This window comes from Scyliorhinus torazame, chromosome 5, assembly GCF_047496885.1.
Source record: "Scyliorhinus torazame isolate Kashiwa2021f chromosome 5, sScyTor2.1, whole genome shotgun sequence".
Taxonomy (NCBI): domain Eukaryota; kingdom Metazoa; phylum Chordata; class Chondrichthyes; order Carcharhiniformes; family Scyliorhinidae; genus Scyliorhinus; species Scyliorhinus torazame.
In genome coordinates, this window is record NC_092711.1 from 160,232,044 (window position 1) to 160,252,024 (window position 19,981).

General features: G+C 46.3%; 2 protein-coding genes and 3 non-coding genes across 9 annotated transcripts in view; 1 reads left to right on the forward strand and 4 right to left on the reverse strand.

The window, feature by feature from the left end:
- Nucleotides 1-19,981, forward strand: part of LOC140422190 (uncharacterized) — an 81,495-nt gene that overhangs the window by 54,542 nt on the left and 6,972 nt on the right. The window lies entirely within an intron of this gene.
- trnae-cuc (transfer RNA glutamic acid (anticodon CUC)) lies at nucleotides 1,188-1,260 on the reverse strand. Its single transcript has one exon. It is a non-coding gene; the product is annotated as a tRNA-Glu (tRNA).
- Nucleotides 4,885-4,956, reverse strand: trnae-cuc (transfer RNA glutamic acid (anticodon CUC)). The gene has a single exon. It is a non-coding gene; the product is annotated as a tRNA-Glu (tRNA).
- Nucleotides 7,319-7,390, reverse strand: trnae-cuc (transfer RNA glutamic acid (anticodon CUC)). Its single transcript has one exon. It is a non-coding gene; the product is annotated as a tRNA-Glu (tRNA).
- LOC140422174 (uncharacterized) lies at nucleotides 14,948-19,958 on the reverse strand. Of its 5 annotated transcripts, none has more exons than XM_072507179.1 (2): nucleotides 19,848-19,958; nucleotides 14,948-16,886 (listed from the first exon to the last, which is right to left on the reverse strand). In XM_072507179.1, exon 2 carries the CDS (start codon nucleotides 16,536-16,538, stop codon nucleotides 15,486-15,488), a length of 1,053 nt encoding a protein of 350 aa, XP_072363280.1. In that variant the 5' UTR covers nucleotides 16,539-16,886; nucleotides 19,848-19,958; the 3' UTR covers nucleotides 14,948-15,485. The 5 variants fall into 5 exon arrangements, with proteins under 5 accessions (XP_072363280.1, XP_072363278.1, XP_072363277.1 ...); XM_072507177.1 differs by having other exon boundaries at nucleotides 19,767-19,911; XM_072507176.1 differs by having other exon boundaries at nucleotides 19,584-19,910.

Consider the following 19,981-nt stretch of genomic DNA (forward strand, 5'->3'; position numbering starts at 1 on the left):
GGGCCCCCAGTCCGTCCACCAACGTCTCCTCACTCTTGGGAAGGTCAGTCCGTCCAGGAATCGCCTCATTCCCCCGGGTGGTTCCAAAGTGTACAGGTTCCTACAAAAGTCCCTAAAGACCTTGTTCAGCCCTGCTGGAACACCCACTAGATTACCTACCCCATCCACTACCCTCCCTATTTCCCTAGCCGCTTCCCTCTTCCTCAGTTGCTGTGCAAGCATTCTACTGGCCTTCTCCCCATGCTCATAAATCACCGTTACCTTTCTAAGCTGCTCTACAGCCTTGCCTGTAGTCAGCACCCCAAATTCGGCCTGCAGCCTCTGTCGTTTCCTGAGTAACTCTGGCCTCGGGGATTCCGCGTAACTCCTGTCCGTCCGTAGAATTTCCTTAATGAGTCGGTCCGTCTCAGCCCTATCTGTCCTGTCCCTGTACACCCGGGTTGAAATCAGCTCCCCTCTCACCACTACCTCCAGTGCCTCCCGCTGCTGAGACTTCTCCAGTATTGTTCACCTGCAGGTAATTCTGCATGCATTTCACCAGCTTCTCATACACCGCCTCGTCCGCAAATAGTCCAACTTCCAGCCTCCATGGTGGGTGCTGAAAGCTGTCCTTACAAAACTGCTGGTCTACCCAGTGCGGAGCATGGTCCGATCTGGCAATTGCCGAATATTCTGCCCCCACCATTCCGGCCAGCAGGTCCAGACTCACAACAAAGTAGTCAATTCGTGAGTACACCTTGTGGACGTGGGAGGAGTACGAGAACTCCCTCGCTGCCGGCCGGCTAAATCTCCACGTATCTGCTCCCCCCATTTCCTTTGAGCTTCTTTAAGTGTATTCAGATCCTGTGACCTCAATGGACTGAATAATTTCAGTGAGAAGTTTTCTTATCATCACGTTGGAGATTTGCACCGAGATCGGGGAGATATTTCTGTCTGTGAGAGCAATAACATCTGGCCCAATACCACGCAGATTTGCGCTTGCGTCAACATCTCTCTTACTTGCATTGCAGCCAATCACTGACCGTTTCTTCCTGCCTCTGTATTTGTTCTCGACCTGCTGCACTTGTGACTTTTTCAGCTCTGATGTGAAACGACAAACATCACTTAACTGATTCTGGCACAGCTCTTTTCTGCGAAACTGCGATTCAGCTTCCTTGAACGGTTTGGTGGACAACAATAAAGCATCATTCCCTCACCGGGAATTGAACCCAGGCCGCGGCGGTGAGAGCGCCGAATCCTAACCACTAGACCACCAGGGGAACTGACAATCAGGGTTTTAACCCGTCTGACAGTATATCATTCGCCTTTCATTCTTATTTCCCAGTTTTAATTAGAAAATTTACAAAATTACATGTTTAGAATTAACAGAAGTGACATCTTAAGCTAATCACAACACCGATTGTTGTTCGCTGGAACATGAAATCGACAGTGAGGTGAAATAGCCCAACAAGCTGCTCATGTGTAACTTCCAATTTCCAAAACCCACCAACTTGATCACTGTGGCTCCTGTGAAACTTACAACACAACATCCGGCAGACATTCATCAGTAAATAGAAATAACTCATTTCAATTGTTAAAAACATTTTTTGTCGCAATTAGGTTTTGATCAAAATTTGAAGTTTCCAGTTTATGTTGATCTTTTTCTGAAGTGAAACTATCACGTTTGCTGAACATAAACAAACTCCCCTGTTTCAGACTGGGCATAAACAAAACAACTTACTCATCTGTAATTATGAGGCAAAGCTTCCTCGTTCCGATCTGTTGTTAAACATTAACACAACACGTCATCTCACAGCCTTGTGACATTTACACTTTTGGAATGTGTTTCTTTCTTCCCCGGCTCCACAGTGGGCGAGAGGGACAAGCAGCAGGATTTTACCCTAATTCTCCATTCACCCGCAGCCAGCAGAACGCGGGGACTGCAGCTTCAATCAGCGGCTAACTGCCCATCCCGGGGACACTCCAACCAGGAGCAAAGCTCCCAATACACCGAGCACAGGCTCAGAAACATGCAGGTAGATTATACCCCGCTCACTTAACCTCCGAGCAGCATTTACTCAATCCCTCAGTGAGTATCATTTCCTTTGAGCTTCTTCTGTTGTATTCAGCTCCTGTGACCTCAATGGACTGAATAATTTGAGTTCGAAGTTTTCTTGTCATCACGCCCGAGATTCGGACCCTGATTGGGGGGGGCGATCGATTACTGTGTCTGTGTGAGCATCAAAATCTGGCCCAATACCACTCAAATTTTCGCTTGCTTCATAATCCCTCTCACTTTGCAGCCAATCACTGTCCGTTTCTTCCTGCCCCTGTCTTTGTTCTCCACCTGCTGCACTTGTGACTTTTTCAGCTCTGATGTGAAACAACAAATGTCACTGAACTGATTCTGGCACAGCTCTTTTCTGTGAAACTGCGATTCAGCTTCATTGAACATTTTGCTGGACAACAATAATTCATCATTCCCTGACCGGGAATCGAGCGCCGAATCCTAACCACTAGACCACCAGCAAAAGTTGTAACCCGGGTTGACGGTATATCACTCACCTTTTATTTGGATTTCCGAGTTTTCATTAGAAGTATACAAAATTACATGTTTAAAATGAACACAAGTGACATCTTCAGCCAATCACAACACCGATTGTTGTTCGCTGGAACATGAAATCGACAGTGAGGTGAAATAGCCCAACAAGTTGCTCATGTGTAACTTCCAATTTCCAAAACCCACCAACTTGATCACTGTGGCTCCTGTGAAACTTACAACACAACATCCGGCAGACATTCATCAGTAAATAGAAATAACTCATTTCAATTGTTAAAAACATTTTTTGTCGCAATTAGGTTTTGATCAAAATTTGAAGTTTCCAGTTTATGTTGATCTTTTTCTGAAGTTAAACTATCACGTTTGCTGAACATAAACAAACTCCCCTGTTTCAGACTGGGCATAAACAAAACAACTTACTCATCTGTAATTATGAGGCAAAGCTTCCTCGTTCCGATCTGTTGTTAAACATTAACACAACACGTCATCTCACAGCCTTGTGACATTTACACTTTTGGAATGTGTTTCTTTCTTCCCCGGCTCCACAGTGGGCGAGAGGGACAAGCAGCAGGATTTTACCCTAATTCTCCATTCACCCGCAGCCAGCAGAACGCGGGGACTGCAGCTTCAATCAGCGGCTAACTGCCCATCCCGGGGACACTCCAACCAGGAGCAAAGCTCCCAATACACCGAGCACAGGCTCAGAAACATGCAGGTAGATTATACCCCGCTCACTTAACCTCCGAGCAGCATTTACTCAATCCCTCAGTGAGTATCATTTCCTTTGAGCTTCTTCTGTTGTATTCAGCTCCTGTGACCTCAATGGACTGAATAATTTGAGTTCGAAGTTTTCTTGTCATCACGCCCGAGATTCGGACCCTGATTGGGGGGGGCGATCGATTACTGTGTCTGTGTGAGCATCAAAATCTGGCCCAATACCACTCAAATTTTCGCTTGCTTCATAATCCCTCTCACTTTGCAGCCAATCACTGTCCGTTTCTTCCTGCCCCTGTCTTTGTTCTCCACCTGCTGCACTTGTGACTTTTTCAGCTCTGATGTGAAACAACAAATGTCACTGAACTGATTCTGGCACAGCTCTTTTCTGTGAAACTGCGATTCAGCTTCATTGAACATTTTGCTGGACAACAATAATTCATCATTCCCTGACCGGGAATCGAGCGCCGAATCCTAACCACTAGACCACCAGCAAAAGTTGTAACCCGGGTTGACGGTATATCACTCACCTTTTATTTGGATTTCCGAGTTTTCATTAGAAGTATACAAAATTACATGTTTAAAATGAACACAAGTGACATCTTCAGCCAATCACAACACCGATTGTTGTTCGCTGGAACATGAAATCGACAGTGAGGTGAAATAGCCCAACAAGTTGCTCATGTGTAACTTCCAATTTCCAAAACCCACCAACTTGATCACTGTGGCTCCTGTGAAACTTACAACACAACATCCGGCAGACATTCATCAGTAAATAGAAATAACTCATTTCAATTGTTAAAAACATTTTTTGTCGCAATTAAGTTTTGATCAAAATTTGAAGTTTCCAGTTTATGTTGATCTTTTTCTGAAGTTAAACTATCACGTTTGCTGAACAAACACAAACTCTCCTGTTTCACACTGGGCAGGAATATTAATAAGTACTCATCTGTAACTATGAGCAAAGCTTCCTGGTTCCGATATGTTGTTAAACATTAACACAACACGTCATCTCACAGCCATGAGACATTTACACTTCCACAAGTTTTCAATGAGATTATTTCTTGCCTGGCTCTACAGTGGGTGAGAGAGGGACAAGCAGCAGGATTTTACCCGAACGCTGGGACTGCAGCTTCAATCAGCGCGTTACTGCCCATCCCGGGGACACTCCAACCAGGAGCAAAGCTCCCAATACACCGAGCACAGGCAGGTAGATTATACCCTGCTCACTTAACCTCCGAGCAGCATTTACACAATCCCTCAGTCAGTGGAACATCCTTTGAGCTTCTTTGGGTGTATTCAGATCCTGTGACATCAATGGACTGAATAATTTCAGTTAGAAGAGATTTGCACCGAGATCGGCGAGATATTTCTGTCTGTGCGAGCAATATTATCTGGCCCAATACCACGCAGATTTGCGCTTGCGTCAACATCTCTCTCACTTGCATTGCAGCCAATCACTGACCGTTTCTTCCTGCCTCTGTATTTGTTCTCGACCTGTTGTGACTTGTGACTTTTTCAGCTCTGATGTGAAACGACAAACATCACTTAACTGATTCTGGCACAGCTCTTTTCTGCGAAACTGCGATTCAGCTTCCTTGAACGGTTTGGTGGACAACAATAATTCATCATTCCCTGACCGGGAATTGAACCCGCGCCGCGGCGGTGAGAGCGCCGAATCCTAACCACTAGACCACCAGGGAAACTGACAAACAGGGTTTTAACCCGTCTGACAGTATGTCATTCGCCTTTCATTCTTATTGCCCAGTTTTAATTAGAAATATACAAAAGTATATGTTTAGAATGGACAGAAGTGACATCTTTAGCTAATCACAACAGCAATTGCTGTCGCTGAAACATGAAATCGACAGTGAGGTGAAATAGCCCAACAAGCTGCTCATGTGTAACTTCCAATTTCCAAAACCCACCAACTTGATCAGTGTGGCTCCTGTGAAACTTACAACACAACATCCGGCAGACATTCATCAGTAAATAGAAATAACTCATTTCAATTGTTAAAAACATTTTTTGTCGCAATTAAGTTTTGATAAAATTGAAGTTTCCAGTTTATGTTGATCTTTTTCTGAAGTGAAACTATCACGTTTGCTGAACAAACACAAACTCTCCTGTTTCACACTGGGCAGGAATATTAATAAGTACTCATCTGTAACTATGAGCAAAGCTTCCTGGTTCCGATATGTTGTTAAACATTAACACAACACGTCATCTCACAGCCATGTGACATTTACACTTCCACAAGTTTTCAATGAGATTATTTCTTGCCTGGCTCTACAGTGGGTGAGAGAGGGACAAGCAGCAGGATTTTACCCGAACGCTGGGACTGCAGCTTCAATCAGCGGGTTACTGCCCATCCCGGGGACACTCCAACCAGGAGCAAAGCTCCCAATACACCGAGCACAGGCTCAGAAACATGCAGGTAGATTATACCCCGCTCACTTAACCTCCGAGCAGCATTTACACAATCCCTCAGCGAGTATCATTTCCTTTGAGCTTCTTCTGTTGTATTCAGCTCCTGTGACCTCAATGGACTGAATAATTTGAGTTCGAAGTTTTCTTGTCATCACGCCCGAGATTCGGACCCTGATTGCGGGGGGGGGGGGGGGGGGGGGCGATCGATTACTGTGTCTGTGTGAGCATCAAAATCTGGCCCAATACCACTCAAATTTTCGCTTGCTTCATAATCCCTCTCACTTTGCAGCCAATCACTGTCCGTTTCTTCCTGCCCCTGTCTTTGTTCTCCACCTGCTGCACTTGTGACTTTTTCAGCTCTGATGTGAAACAACAAATGTCACTGAACTGATTCTGGCAGAGCTCTTTTCTGTGAAACTGCGATTCAGCTTCATTGAACATTTTGCTGGACAACAATAAATCATCATTCCCTGACCGGGAATCGAGCGCCGAATCCTAACCACTAGACCACCAGGGAAACTAACGATAAAAGTTGTAACCCGGGTTGACAGTATATTACTCGCCTTTTATTTTGATTTCCGAGTTTTCATTAGAAGTATACAAAATTACATGTTTAAAATGAACACAAGTGACATCTTCAGCCAATCACAACACCGATTGTTGTTCGATGTAACATGAAATCGACAGTGAGGTGAAATAGTCCCAAAAGCTGCTCATGTGTAACTTCCAATTTCCTAAACCAACATACCTTATCACTGTGGCTCCTGTGAAACTGACAACACGTCATCCGGCGGACATTCATTCGTCATTTCAAATAACTCATTTTACTTTTTGAAAACATAGTTAACATAATCCTTTTCGCAACTAAGTTTTGATCAAAATTAGAATCGTTTCCAATTTTTGATGTTCTTATTCTGAACTGGAACTATCACACGTTTGCGGAACAAACACAAACTCTCCTGTTTCACACTGGGCAGGAATATTAAAAAGTACTCATCTGTAACTATGAGGAAAGCTTCCTGGTTCCGATATGTTGTTAAACATTAACACAACACGTCATCTCACAGCCATGTGACATTTACACTTCCACAAGTTTTGAATGAGATTCTTTCTTCCCCGGCTCCACAGTGGGTGAGAGAGGGACAAGCATTCCGGGGACACTCCAATCATGAGCAAAGCTCCCAATACACCGAGCACAGGCTCAGAAACATGCAGGTAGATTATACCCCGCTCACTTAACCTCCGAGCAGCATTTACACAATCCCTCAGTCAGTGGAACATCCTTTGAGCTTCTTTGGGTGTATTCAGATCCTGTGACATCAATGGACTGAATAATTTCAGTTAGAAGAGATTTGCACCGAGATCGGCGAGATATTTCTGTCTGTGAGAGCAATATTATCTGGCCCAATACCACGCAGATTTGCGCTTGCGTCAACATCTCTCTCACTTGCATTGCAGCCAATCACTGACCGTTTCTTCCTGCCTCTGTATTTGTTCTCGACATGTTGCACTTGTGACTTTTTCAGCTCTGATGTGAAACGACAAACATCACTTAGCTGATTCTGGCACAGCTCTTTTCTGTGAAACTGCGATTCAGCTTCCTTGAACGGTTTGGTGGACAACAATAATTCATCATTCCCTGACCGGGAATCGAACCCGGGCCGCGGCGGTGAGAGCGCCGAATCCTAACCACTAGACCACCAGGGAAACTGACAAACAGGGTTTTAACCCGTCTGACAGTATATCATTCGCCTTTCATTCTTATTGCCCAGTTTTAATTAGAAATATACAAAATTATATGTTTAGAATGAACAGAAGTGACATCTTTAGCTAATCACAACAGCAATTGCTGTCGCTGAAACATGAAATCGACAGTGAGGTGAAATAGCCCAACAAGCTGCTCATGCGTAACTTCCAATTTCCAAAACCCACCAACTTGATCACTGTGGCTCCTGTGAAACTTACAACGCAACATCCGGCAAACATTCATCAGTAAATAGAAATAACTCATTTCAATTGTTAAAAACATTTTTTGTCGCAATTAAATTTTGATAAAATTGAAGTCTCCAGTTTATGTTGATCTTTTGCTGAAGTGAAACTATCACGTTTGCTGAACATAAACAAACTCCCCGGTTTCAAACAGGGCATAAACAATACAACTTACTCATCTGTAATTATGAGGCAAAGCTTCCTCGTTCCGATTTGTTGTTAAACATTAACACAACACGTCATCTCACAGCCTTGTGACATTTATACTTTTGGAATGTGTTTCTTTCTTCCCCGGCTCCACAGTGGGTGAGAGAGGGACAAGCAGCAGGATTTTACCCAAACCCTCCATTCACTCGCTGCCAGCAGAACGCGGGGACTGCAGCTTCAATTAGCGGGTTACTGCCCATCCCGGGGACACTCCAACCAGGAGCAAAGCTCCCAATACACCGAGCACAGGCTCAGAAACATGCAGGTAGATTATACCCCGCTCACTTAACCTCCGCGCCGCATTTACACAATCCCTAAATGACTTATGCTTCTTTCGTTGTATTCAGCTCCTGAGACCTCAATGCACTGAATAATTTGAGTGAGAAATTTTCCTGATGCCACGCCCGAGATTTGCACCCAGATCTGGGAGATACTTGTATTTGGTGAGCAATAACATCTGGCCAATTACCACCCAAATTTTGGCTGAAGTCAACATCTCTCCGTCTCTTCCAGCATCTGTACTTGTTCTCGACCTCCTGTGACCTCAAAGGACTGAATAATTTGAGTTCGAAGTTTTCTTGTCATCACGCCCGAGATTCGGACCCTGATTTGGGGGGGGGGGGGGAGGGGATCGATTACTGTGTCTGTGTGAGCATCAAAATCTGGCCCAATACCACTCAAATTTTCGCTTGCTTCATAATCCCTCTCACTTTGCAGCCAATCACTGTCCGTTTCTTCCTGCCCCTGTCTTTGTTCTCCACCTGCTGCACTTGTGACTTTTTCAGCTCTGATGTGAAACAACAAATGTCACTGAACTGATTCTGGCACAGCTCTTTTCTGTGAAACTGCGATTCAGCTTCGTTGAACGGTTTGCTGGACAACAATAAAGCATCATTCCCTGCCCGGGAATCGAACCCAGCTCCGCGTCAACATTTCCCTCATTTTGCTGAATTCCAGTCTATTTGTCAAGCATGGTTTTCCCTTTCATAAATCCATGCTGACTCTGCCCAATCCTGCCACTGTTTTCCAAGTGCTGTGCAATAATTTTGGGATTCTCAAATCCCTACAGTGCAGGAGGCCATTCACCGTATTTTATTGCAATGAAATAAAGGTAACTACAAAGACATGTAGCCGGAGTTGATTGGAAAAGGAGCCTAGCAGGGCAGGTGTTTTGGGGGGTTATTAGGCAGGCACAACAGAAATTCATCCCAAGGAGCAGAATATATGCTAAGGGGAGGACAAGGCATCCATAGCTGATGAGGGATGTCAAGGACAGCATAAAAACGAAAGAAAAAGCTTACGAAGTGGCGAGCATTAGTGGGAAGCCAGAGGAATGGGAAGCCTTTAAAAGCGAGCAGAGGACAATTGTTGCTCGTTTTAGCCTTAGTTTAATTGCTCTTGTTCTATCATCTTTGCTCTTGAGTCGCCAGGTATCTTTCTGATACCGCCACGAGCTTCAAGTCCGAGTAATGATCAATAATCCAACACACCGCTTAGTAAGAGTTAAATCAACGCACATTTATTATATACAGTAAATACTTATACGTTAATTCTACTTCTAAGCTACTTCCTACAACTAGCAGGCCAATACTTAACTTTGGGAATGGCCCACCAGGTCAGGGAAACGAATGGCCTTTCGTATGGGTTCTGAGCCTGCGGGATTCAAAGCTGGTACAGGTCGATAGCCAGGAGCGCCTATCTCGTAGCGAGCATTGAAGTAAGACTTACCATTTTAGCAGCTGTTGCAGAAGGTCAGCAGAAGGGTCTCGAAGGCTGGAGAGAGAAGAAGGGTGCAGAGAGATCGATTTGAACTTGGACTCTATTCTTATAGTCCCCAGAGGCTTCCCACCTTTCGGGGCGGACCCTGTACCTGGTTCCAAGTGATTAGACTTTGTCCCAATCACTTGGTTCGATGTTCTCCAATGCTGGAGCGATTCCTTGATCAATGGGCGGTTTTGGGGTGGTCGTTCACCTCTCTGTGTAGGCTCCTGCTGGCGCCGAAAAGTCTGGGTTGGCTTTGTGTCTAATTTGTTGCACATTGTTCCCGGGGATTGCTAATTCATATTCAGATGGCTGGTGTGTTGTTATGCTGATGGCTGCAGGTATCGATTCTGTCTGGCCTCCCCAGAGGCGAATCCACAGTTTTACCTGCAGCTGTTTGTTTTAGTCCTGTTGGCTGATTTTCCCATCAGCCTCTTCCGTTTGCCATTTTAAATCGGGGTTTCGCCATTCTAATCGGGAGTTAGCCATTTTAACTGGCTACATTTCCTCCTTGTGATCCTAACGCGAAGCGTGAAGGATCACATCATTATGTTACTTTCCATTCCCTGACCCGGGGGGGGGGGGGGGGGGGGGACACTTCCTTCATGGCCTCTGCACTGACCATATCTATGCACAAAATTTTTTAACTAACAATTCTAAGGGCGCTATGTCAGACAGGGACATGCATTACAAAACAACAAACTTGGAACCTCTAACTTATCCTTAATATACTACACTCGCTTAAACATTCCATTATCCTACCTTCCTCAATCATACAACAAAATCATAGCATTTCAGACAGTCTTTCCTGGCTTGGCAGTCAAGCTCAGGATCATACAATTTTTGCTCATGAAAACGTTTTTCACATCTCTTTATTTACAACAACAATAAACGCAAGTGAATGCACTTTATTATTTTATAATAGATCGCGGGGGTCGGGGGTCTGGTCGTAACCGAACATAAGGGATCTGATCCTATATACCGGGGTTCGAGCGCGGTAGGTTATCCTTCTTTATTTTCGTAGACGCATAGTCTGCACTACACAGCAGAGCATCACCAACGCTAATAGTGTTTCGATCACATAGGACAGGGAGTACCAGGTTATGAACCTGGCACACCAAGAAGATGTAGTGTCACTGGTGACTGGGCTCTGGGTACTGCGGGGCAATGAAACATTAAAGGCTGGGGGGTTTGAAGTCATGGGGTTCACGGTCACGCGCAACCAAATGTCCAATAACATTATGTTGATCCATATGAAGGAAGTCCTCATGGCTGGTCTCTTTCCTTTTCTTTCTTTGTTTTCTCCGATCCTGGAGCTTCTGGAGTTCTGTAGAAACAAGCATAGTGTCTGTAACTATCTTTGTTTAATATCTGGTATGCTAGTGTGTCTGTCCTTTTGTGCCAATTATTCCCTTTATAATTGGTCACTATGTGTGACTCCCTCATTTAAAAAAAAAAAAAAAATTTTAGGAGAAGACACACTTCCCAATGATGAACCAGTGCTGATTTAGCACCCAAATGTTCCAGGATGTAAATAGCAGATGGCTGGCAACCTAAAGGTTGCCTAAACAAACAAAACCCTTTGAACTGAAAAATGCCAAAATGAGGTGCGTATGGGCCGCGACGGGTACGATTTGGATGGAGTCCCCGGGTAGGATGGCTACCAATGCCGTATCTCTCCTACCCGAGCGTAGTTGACCAGCGGGGGGTTTCCAGGGAGGGCGGGTCTCAAGCCGTTTCTCCACTGCCTGAGCAACCGACAAGAACGGGCAAAAATGTAGTCATCGTGGTGGGGCTGCCGTAGTGGTTCTATCCTTCGAACCAGAAGGGCAGTTACGATCGGGCGCCTGGTACACGAACAAGTGTCTGCAGACAAGCTAGTTCCTCTGAACAAGTGTCTGGCAACGGTGGGTCTCTGTGGGTAAGTCCTCAGAGGTTTCAGGTGAATTGGCGTCTGGCAATGGTTAGTCTCTGAAGGCAAGTTCTCAGAGGTTTCGGCCGAATAGGCGTGTGGCAGTGAGAAAAATTCTCCTGTCGGACATACAACATTGAACAAACTTACAAACACCATAAACATTCTGCAGGTCCCATCAGAAAGGGCAACACTCCTCCCAAGCGGTTCCTTTAAAACATCATCTGGGCACCTCAGTTCTCGGTTGCGAACAGGGTCGCAAAGGGGTTGGCGGTTTGGGAGTCAGACCCAAGGTCGTCCTCTTCTCCCGGGTGCCAAACTCTGGAGTGGATTAGGGCTGAAAGGGCTGCAAGGTGTGAGGTGGGGTCACTCTCGTCGTTGCGGACGAGTCGGTATGAGTTGTCTCGGTGCCACTAATTGGTGTCTAGTTGTGTGGGGACAAAAGCGGGGTCATCAGTGTGGTTCGGTGGTGGGACTTGTTCAGGAAAGTGATCAGGAAGGGATCACTTGGATCGAAGTCGGAGTCGCTAGTTGTGGGTCCTGGTGCATGGGGATAGTAGGGAGGCGTGCTGTGGCTATCGTCCAAGCCACAGTCGCTGTCTCTGCTGCTGCAGTCTGTGGGCGTTCCGGGGCGGAGTGTATATTTCGGGGATGGAGTCGAGGTCGAGTCGTGGCTGGGCTGGTCGTGGTGGGGGTTGGTAGGGTTATGTTGGCTGTGGGCGGGGTGTGGTGTGCTGCGTCAAGCATGACGTGGTGTGCGTGGTTCGACTGTGTTCCATAAGCCTTCAGCTGGTTTATATGAAACCATGCAGTCTTACCATTGGGGTACTTTATTTTGTAAACGGAAGGGCTTACTTTATCCGCAATGTAATACGGACCCGAGTATTTTGGTGACAAGAATGTGCTGGGGATATATACAGAAAGCATCACTTGCTGTCAGATACTATACTCAGTCGCATGCACTGTCTTGTCGAAACAAGCCTTGCTGTTTCTTTCTGGTGCCCAATTTTACTGCGGCTGCTAGCTGAGCCGTTTTAACATTTGCAACTAATTGCTCCACGGCTTTCTCGTGTGTGAGGGCCGTCATTTCGGGGCTGGTCAGGTCCAAACCTAACAAATATTCTGTGCCTTGCATGGGGCGTCCGGTCAGGAGGGTGTGTGGTGTGTAACCTCTGGAGGTAGAAATAGTGTTACGCAAAAACATCAGCACAAAAGGGAGGACTGAGTCCCAAGTGCTGTTGTTCTGCTGGACCATTTTTCTGAGGGTGGTTTTTAGGGTCCGATTCATGCCCTCCATGATACCACGTGGGTGGTATGCTATGTGGAATTTTTGGGTGATGCCAAATATCATGAGGACGTTCTGCATGACACGTCCCGTAAAATGGGAACCTTGGTCGGATTCATAAGAATTAGGAACAGGAGTAGGCCATCTGGCCCCTCGAGCCTGCTCCGCCATTTGATGAGATCATGGCTGATCTTTGTGGACTCAGCTCCACTCTCTGGCCCATACACCATATTCCCGAATCCCTTTATTCTTTAGAAAGGCATCCATCTTTTTCTTAAAAATGTTTAAAGAAGGAGCCTCAACTGCTTCACTGGGCAAGGAATTCCAGAGATTCACAACCCTTTGGGTGAAGAAGTTCCTCCTACACTCCGTCCTAAATCTACTTCCCCTTATTTTGAGGCTCTGCCCCCTAGTTCTGCTTTCCCCGACCAGTGGAAACAACCTGCCCGCATCTATCCTACCTATTCCCTTCATAATTTGCTCTGTCTCAATAAGATTCCCCCCCCCGCATCCTTCTTAACTCCAATGAGTACAGTCCCAGTCTACTCAACCTCTCGTCATAATCTAATCCCCTCAACTCTGGGATCAACCTAGTGAATCTCCTCTGCACTCCCTACAGTGCCAATATGTCCTTTCTCAGGTAAGGAGACCAAAACTGAACACAATACTCCAGATGCGGCCTCACCAACACCCTATACAATTGCAGCATAACCTCACTAGTCTTGAACTCCATCCCTCTAGCAATGAAAGACAAAACTCGATTAGCCTTCTTAATCACCTGTTGCACCTGCACACCAACTTTTTGCGACTCGTGCACCAGCACACCCAGGTCCCTCTGCACAGCAGCATGTTTTAACATCTTACCGTTTAAATAATAATCCATTCTGCTGTTATTCCTCCCAAAATGGATAGCCTCACACTTGGCAACATTGAATTCCATCTGCCAGACCCTAGCCCATTCACCTAACTTATCCAAATCCTTCTGCAGACTTCCGGTATCCTCTGCATCTTTTGCTTTACCACTCATCTTAGTGTCGTCTGCAAACTTTGACACATTGTACTTGGTCCCCAACTCCAAATCGTCCATGTAAATTGTGAACAACTGCGGGCCCAACACTGATCCTTGAGGGACCCCACTAGTTACAGGTTGCCAACCAGAGAAACACCCATTTATCCCCACTCTCTGCTTTCTGTTAGTTAACCAATCCTCTACCCATGCTACCACTTTACCTCAATGCCATGCATCTTTAGTTTATGCAGCAACCTTTTGTGTGGCACCTTGTCAAAAGCTTTCTGGAAATCCAGATATACCACATCCATTGGCTCCCCGTTATCTACTGCACTGGTAACGGCCTCAAAAAATTCTACCAAATTAGTCAGACACGACCTACCCTTTGTGAACCCATGCTGCATCAGCTTTTGGGGATTTATTAATTTTTAATCCAATTACATTCTCCAGTACTACTTTTTCACTCATGCTCACAATTGTGAGAACCTCTTGGTGTTCTCATGTTTTGGGGAGAATTTCTGTATCTTCCTCCATGAAGACAGACACACATTGTTTAGTTTCTCTGCCATTTCCTAATTCCCCATTATAAACTCTCCTGTCTCTGTCTGGAATGGACACACATTGGTCTTTGCTAATCTTTTCCTTTTCACATTCCTATAGGAGCTTTTCCAGTTCTCCCCAGTTTGCTCTCATATTCTATTTTCTCTTTATCAGTTTCTTGATCCTCCTTTGCTAAATTCTAAAACTAGTTCCCAATCCTCAGGCTCACGACTATTTTTGCCACTTTATGAGCCTCTTCCTTGGATCTAATGGAATCTGTAACTTTTCTTGTTCGCTACGGTTGCACCACCATTCCAGTTGGATTTTTGTTTCTTAAAGGAATCTATATCTGAGCAGCTGTGAAAATGAACGAAAGGCAGTGCTGGATATAATTGAGAGTAGAAACAATAACAGAAGCCAATTCCTGCAATCAATTGTGAACCTTTTGGTGTCTCAGTAGGTGGGAAGAATTACTGCATCACTTTTCCTGTGGATTTTTGTTGCTGAAAGGAATGTGTATTTGTTGCAAATATGTAATAAATCTTTAAATGCCAGCAAATGTCTGTTTATTGTCTAACCTTTTATTGTAATTTCCCAACCTACCACAGACAACCTGTCCCTCATACCTCAACAGTTTCCTTCTTTGAGAAACACACAGAAAAATTAAACAAAGAACCATGTAACCACCAAAGCCCATCTTCATGGCAACGTGGCATGCTTTAGGGGGTTCCAAACAGAAATGGGAACTAAATATCTTCTAACTTCCAACACATTTCCACTCTTGACCCTTGTGAAATTGGAAACCATGTATTCGCAACAAAGCTCAAAGAGCATCAGCCCACTGGAGGAAACGTTGCAAGACCAGTCTTTCCAGTAGAAAGACTATCCGTATTGACCAATTGACAGGATGAATAAATTGCAGTTCTGAATGTAATTGAGAGCAGAAACAACAACAGCAGAATTCAATCCCTGCAATCAATTGTGAACTTGTTGGTGTCTCAGTAGTTGTGATGAAACACAAAATGTGTTCCCACATTGAGAGCAGATGAATGGCCTCTCCCCTGTGCGAACTCGCCGGTGTCTCCGCAAGTGAGATAGATCACTCAATGCCTCCCCTAATCAGAGCAGGTGAATGGCCTCTCCCCGTGTGAACTCGCTGATGTCTCTGCAGGTTAGATGAATGTCGGAATCCTTTCCCACAATGAGAGCAGGTGAAGGGCTTCTGCCAAGTGTGAATTCGCTGGTGACTCTTCAAGTGGGATAACTGAGTGAATCCATTACCACACTGAGAGCAGGTGAACGGCTTCTCCCCAGTGTGAAATCGCTCATGTCTCCACAGGGTGGATGAATGTCTGAATCCCTTCCCACACTGAGAACAGATGAACGGCCTCTCCCCTGTGTGAACCCGCTGGTGTATCGTCAGGCTGGATAACTGAGCGAATCTCTTCCCACACTGAGAGCAGGTGAACGGCCTCTCCCCTGTGTGAATTCGCTGGTGTGTCCGCAGGGTGGATAAATCTCTGAATTCCTTCCCACACTGAGAGCAGGGGAACGGTCTCTCCCCACTGTGAACTCGCTGGTGTGCCTGCAGGTGGGGTGACTGAGTAAATCCTTTCCCACACTGAGAGCAGGTGAATGGCTTCTCCCCAGTGTGAATTCGCTGATGTGACTTCAGGCTGAATAACGCAGTGAATTCCTTCCCACACTGAGAGCAGGTGAATAGCTTCTCCCCAGTGTGAACTCGCTGGTGTGTCTTCAGGTTGGATACCTGACTGAATCCCTTCCCACACTGATAGCAGGTGAATGGCTTCTCCCCAGTGTGAACCCGTTGGTGTGACTTCAAGCTAGATAACGCAGTGAATCTCTTCTCACATTGAGAGCAGGTGAACGGTCTCTCCCCAGTATGAATTCGCTGATGTGACTTCAGGGTGGATGAATGTCTGAATCCCTTCCCACACTGAGAGCAGGGAAACGGCTTCTCCACAGTGTGAACTCTTTCATGTGACTTCAGGCTGGATAATTCAGTGAATCCCTTCCCACACACAGAGCAGGTAAATGGCCTCTCCCCTGTGTGACTGCGTTGATGAATCTCCAGCTTCGATCGGACTCGGAATCTCTTCCCACAAGCTTCACATTTCCACGGTTTCCCCATGTATTGGGTGTCCTTGTGTCTCTCCAGGTCGGACAATCAGTTGAAGCCTCATCCACACACAGAACACGTGTACGGTCTCTCCCCGCTGTGAATGGTGTGACGTTTTTTCAGGCTGTGTAATTGGTTAAAGCTCTTTCCACAGTCAGTGCTCTGGAACACTCTCACTCGGGTGTGTGTGTCTCGGTGCTTTCCCAGTCACATTGATGTTTAAAGTCTTTTCAAGCAGACAGATTAGTCAAACATTTCTCCTTCTAGATTCAAAGGCCGATGATATTCAGGTCCCAAGGACTGTCAGATCGAGATGTGACTTTTGCGATTTCGGTCTGTAATTCCTCCTTTTCTAATATCCTGTAAAAACAAATTACAAAAATCATCACTGTCAGTACAGGATAGAAATTCAGAACAGACAATTCTAGTTCCTAGAGAACATTCTTTCCTCTCTCATTCCCAAAAGCTGTAAATCTCCATCCCACACTCTCCCTCCATTCTCACTCTGCTTTATCTAATAATCACCCTTCCAATTTTCCTGAAGGTGCTGATTCAGCGACCCCCCCCGCACCCCCCCCCTCCCCCACCCCGCTCCCCCACCCCGTCTCCCTCCCCCCCGCCTCCCTCCCCCCCCGCCTCCCTCCCCCCCGCCTCCCTCCTCGGCAACACAAACCATAATCAGCCTATGGATGTCCAGGTCCTGGATGCTCCTAAACACCCACCTCAAAGTCCACATATTCACAATTCAGGCATAAACATTCACCAGGACCATTGGCATCCCCTCCAACTTCCCACTAACCATCACATACCCACCCCCTGGATCGGCCACAATGTTCCCCCACCTCAAAAGCCACTCACTTATTAACCAACAGCGCCATCACCCTTGTCTTCATGTCTAAGCTGGTACGGGAATCCCTGCCCCACCCACCCTTCCTTAGCCTCATCTGATTTTCCACCTTTATGTGCGTCTTCTGCAAGAACACAATGTCCGCATTCAAATTCATCAGATGCACAAGAACACAAGATCGTTTAACCGGCCCATTCAACCCGAGATATAGATTTCAAAAGCAGGGAGGTCATGTTGGTATTGTGTAGAACTTTGGTGAGGCCACAGCTGGAGTACTGTGTGCAATTCTGGTCGCCACTATATAGGAAGGATGGAAGTGCACTAGAGGAGGTGCAGAGCCCATTCTCCAGGATGTTGCCTGGGATGGAACGGTTTAGTTATGAAGAGAAGTTGGATAGGCTTGGGTTGTTTTCAGTGAATCAGAGAAGACTGAGGGACAACCTGATCGAGGTGTACAAGATTATGAGGGGCATGGACAGGGTGGATAGAGAGCAGCTGTTCACCTTAGTTGAAGAGTGGACACAAGTTCAAGATGAGGCAACACGGTAGCACAGTGGGTAGCACAGTTGCTTCACAGCTCCAGGGTCCCGGGTTCGATTCCCGGCTTGGGTCACTGTCTGTGCGGAGTCTGCACGTTCCCCCAGTGTGTGCGTGGGTTTCCTCCGGTGCTCAGGTTTCCTCGCACCTTCCAAAGATGTGCAGGTTCGGTGGATTGGTCGTGATAAATTGCCCTTAGTGTCCAAAAAGGTTAAGTGGGGTTATGGCCATAGGGTGGAGGCGTGGGCTTGGGTAGGGTGCTCTTTTCAAGGGCTGGTGCAGACTCGATGGGCCGAACGGCCTCCTTCTGCACTGTAAGTTCTATGAGATTCTACGAGTAGGAGGTTTTGGGCTGGTTTAGCTCAGCGGGCTAGACAGCTGGTTTGTAATGCAGAACAAAGCCAGCAGCACGGGTTCAATTCCCATACCAGCTTACCCGGACAGGCGCCGGGATGTGGTAACTAAGGGCTTTTCACAGTAACTTCATACTTCTGACAATAAAAGATTATTATTATTAGGGGAGAATTGAGAAAAAACCTGTTTACCCAGAGGGTGGTCATGGTACTTCAGGAGAACAGCGACCACGACACCACACAACCCTGCTATGGCAACCTGTGCAAGACGTGCCAGATCACCAACATGGGTACCATCATTACACGTGGGAACACCACCCAACAGGCACGCGGTACAGACTCATGCGACTCGGCCAACATGGTCTACCTCATACGCTGCAGGAAAGGATGTCCCGAGGCGTGGTACATTGGCGAGACCATGTAGATGCTGCGAAAACGGATGAAACGACTTTGTGCGACAACTGCCAGGGAGGAATGTTCCCTTCCAGTCGGGGAACATTTCAGCAGTCAAGAGCATTCAGCCTCTGATCTACGGTAAACCTTCTCCAACGCAGAATCGCCGAGCAGAAACTGATAGCCAAGTTCCACACGCACGAGTACGGCCTCAACCGGGACCTTGGATTCATGTCTAATTACATTCACCCCCACCATCTGGCCTGAGCTTGTGGAATCCTACCAACTGACATGGCTTGAGACAATTCACACCTCTTTAACCTGCGATTATCCCTCTCTCCAGTCGCTACATCTGGACCTGTAAAGACTTAATTGCCTGCAAATACTTACGTTCAAAGTATTGTCTTGCATCATTGACTTTGTCTATATATGTGGTTGTGGAACCCACCTCTTCACTCAGCTGATGAAGGAGCTGTGCTCCAAAAGCTAGTGATTCGAAACACCTGTTGGACTTTAACCTGGTGTTGCAAGACTTCTTACTGTGCTTACCCCAGTCCAACGCTGGCATCTCCACATCATGGTCTCGAATGCACTGCCTGGGAGGGTGTAAGAGGCCTCACATCCTTCTAAAAAGTACCTGAATGACCTGGCATGTCATAACATTCAAGGCTTTGGGCCACGCTCTGACAAATGGCATTTGGTAGGCAAGTCAGGTGTTTTTCATGCATCGGCGATGACTTGATTGGCCGAAGGGCCTTATCTGTGCTGTAGTCTGTGATTCTAAGAGAGAGAGACTTGGGCCAACCTTTCCAGAGTCTGCACCCTCCCTGGATTCACTTCCTTTCCCTTCAGTTGCTGGAAGTGACCAACTGAAAGTCAGAATGAGAAAAGAAATGGAAAGGGGAGAAAAGAAAGTGTTTTACTTACAGATGTTGGAGTCAAGAGGACATTTCAATCTGTGTGAAGCTCAATCTTTATTCACACAAAGCACGCGCTCTGATTGACTGGAGGACCAGAGTCCTTCCGGTCCTCCCACTGGTCCCATTGGTCAATACCTGAGGAGAAAGGTCAGGGATGGGCACTTCCGTATATGCGCAGCTTTTCCTCTACCTTGAACATGGGCAGTTTTTCCTCTACTTTGAACATGCGCAGATTTTCCTCCACCTTGAACATGCGCAGCTTCTCCTCTACCTTGAACATGCGCAGCTTCTTCTCAACCTTGAACATGCTCAGTGGCGGAGATCACCAAGCGGCTTCTCCCTGTGGCCGCAGCCGGTTGCCTGGAAACCTTGTCCTGAGGATGTGTCGGGGGAACAAGAGCAGCC

Excerpts from the sequence above, each read along its gene's own strand:
- LOC140422174 (XM_072507179.1), bottom strand. The coding sequence starts at position 16,538 with ATGGGGAAACCGTGGAAATGTGAAGCTTGTGGGAAGAGATTCCGAGTC.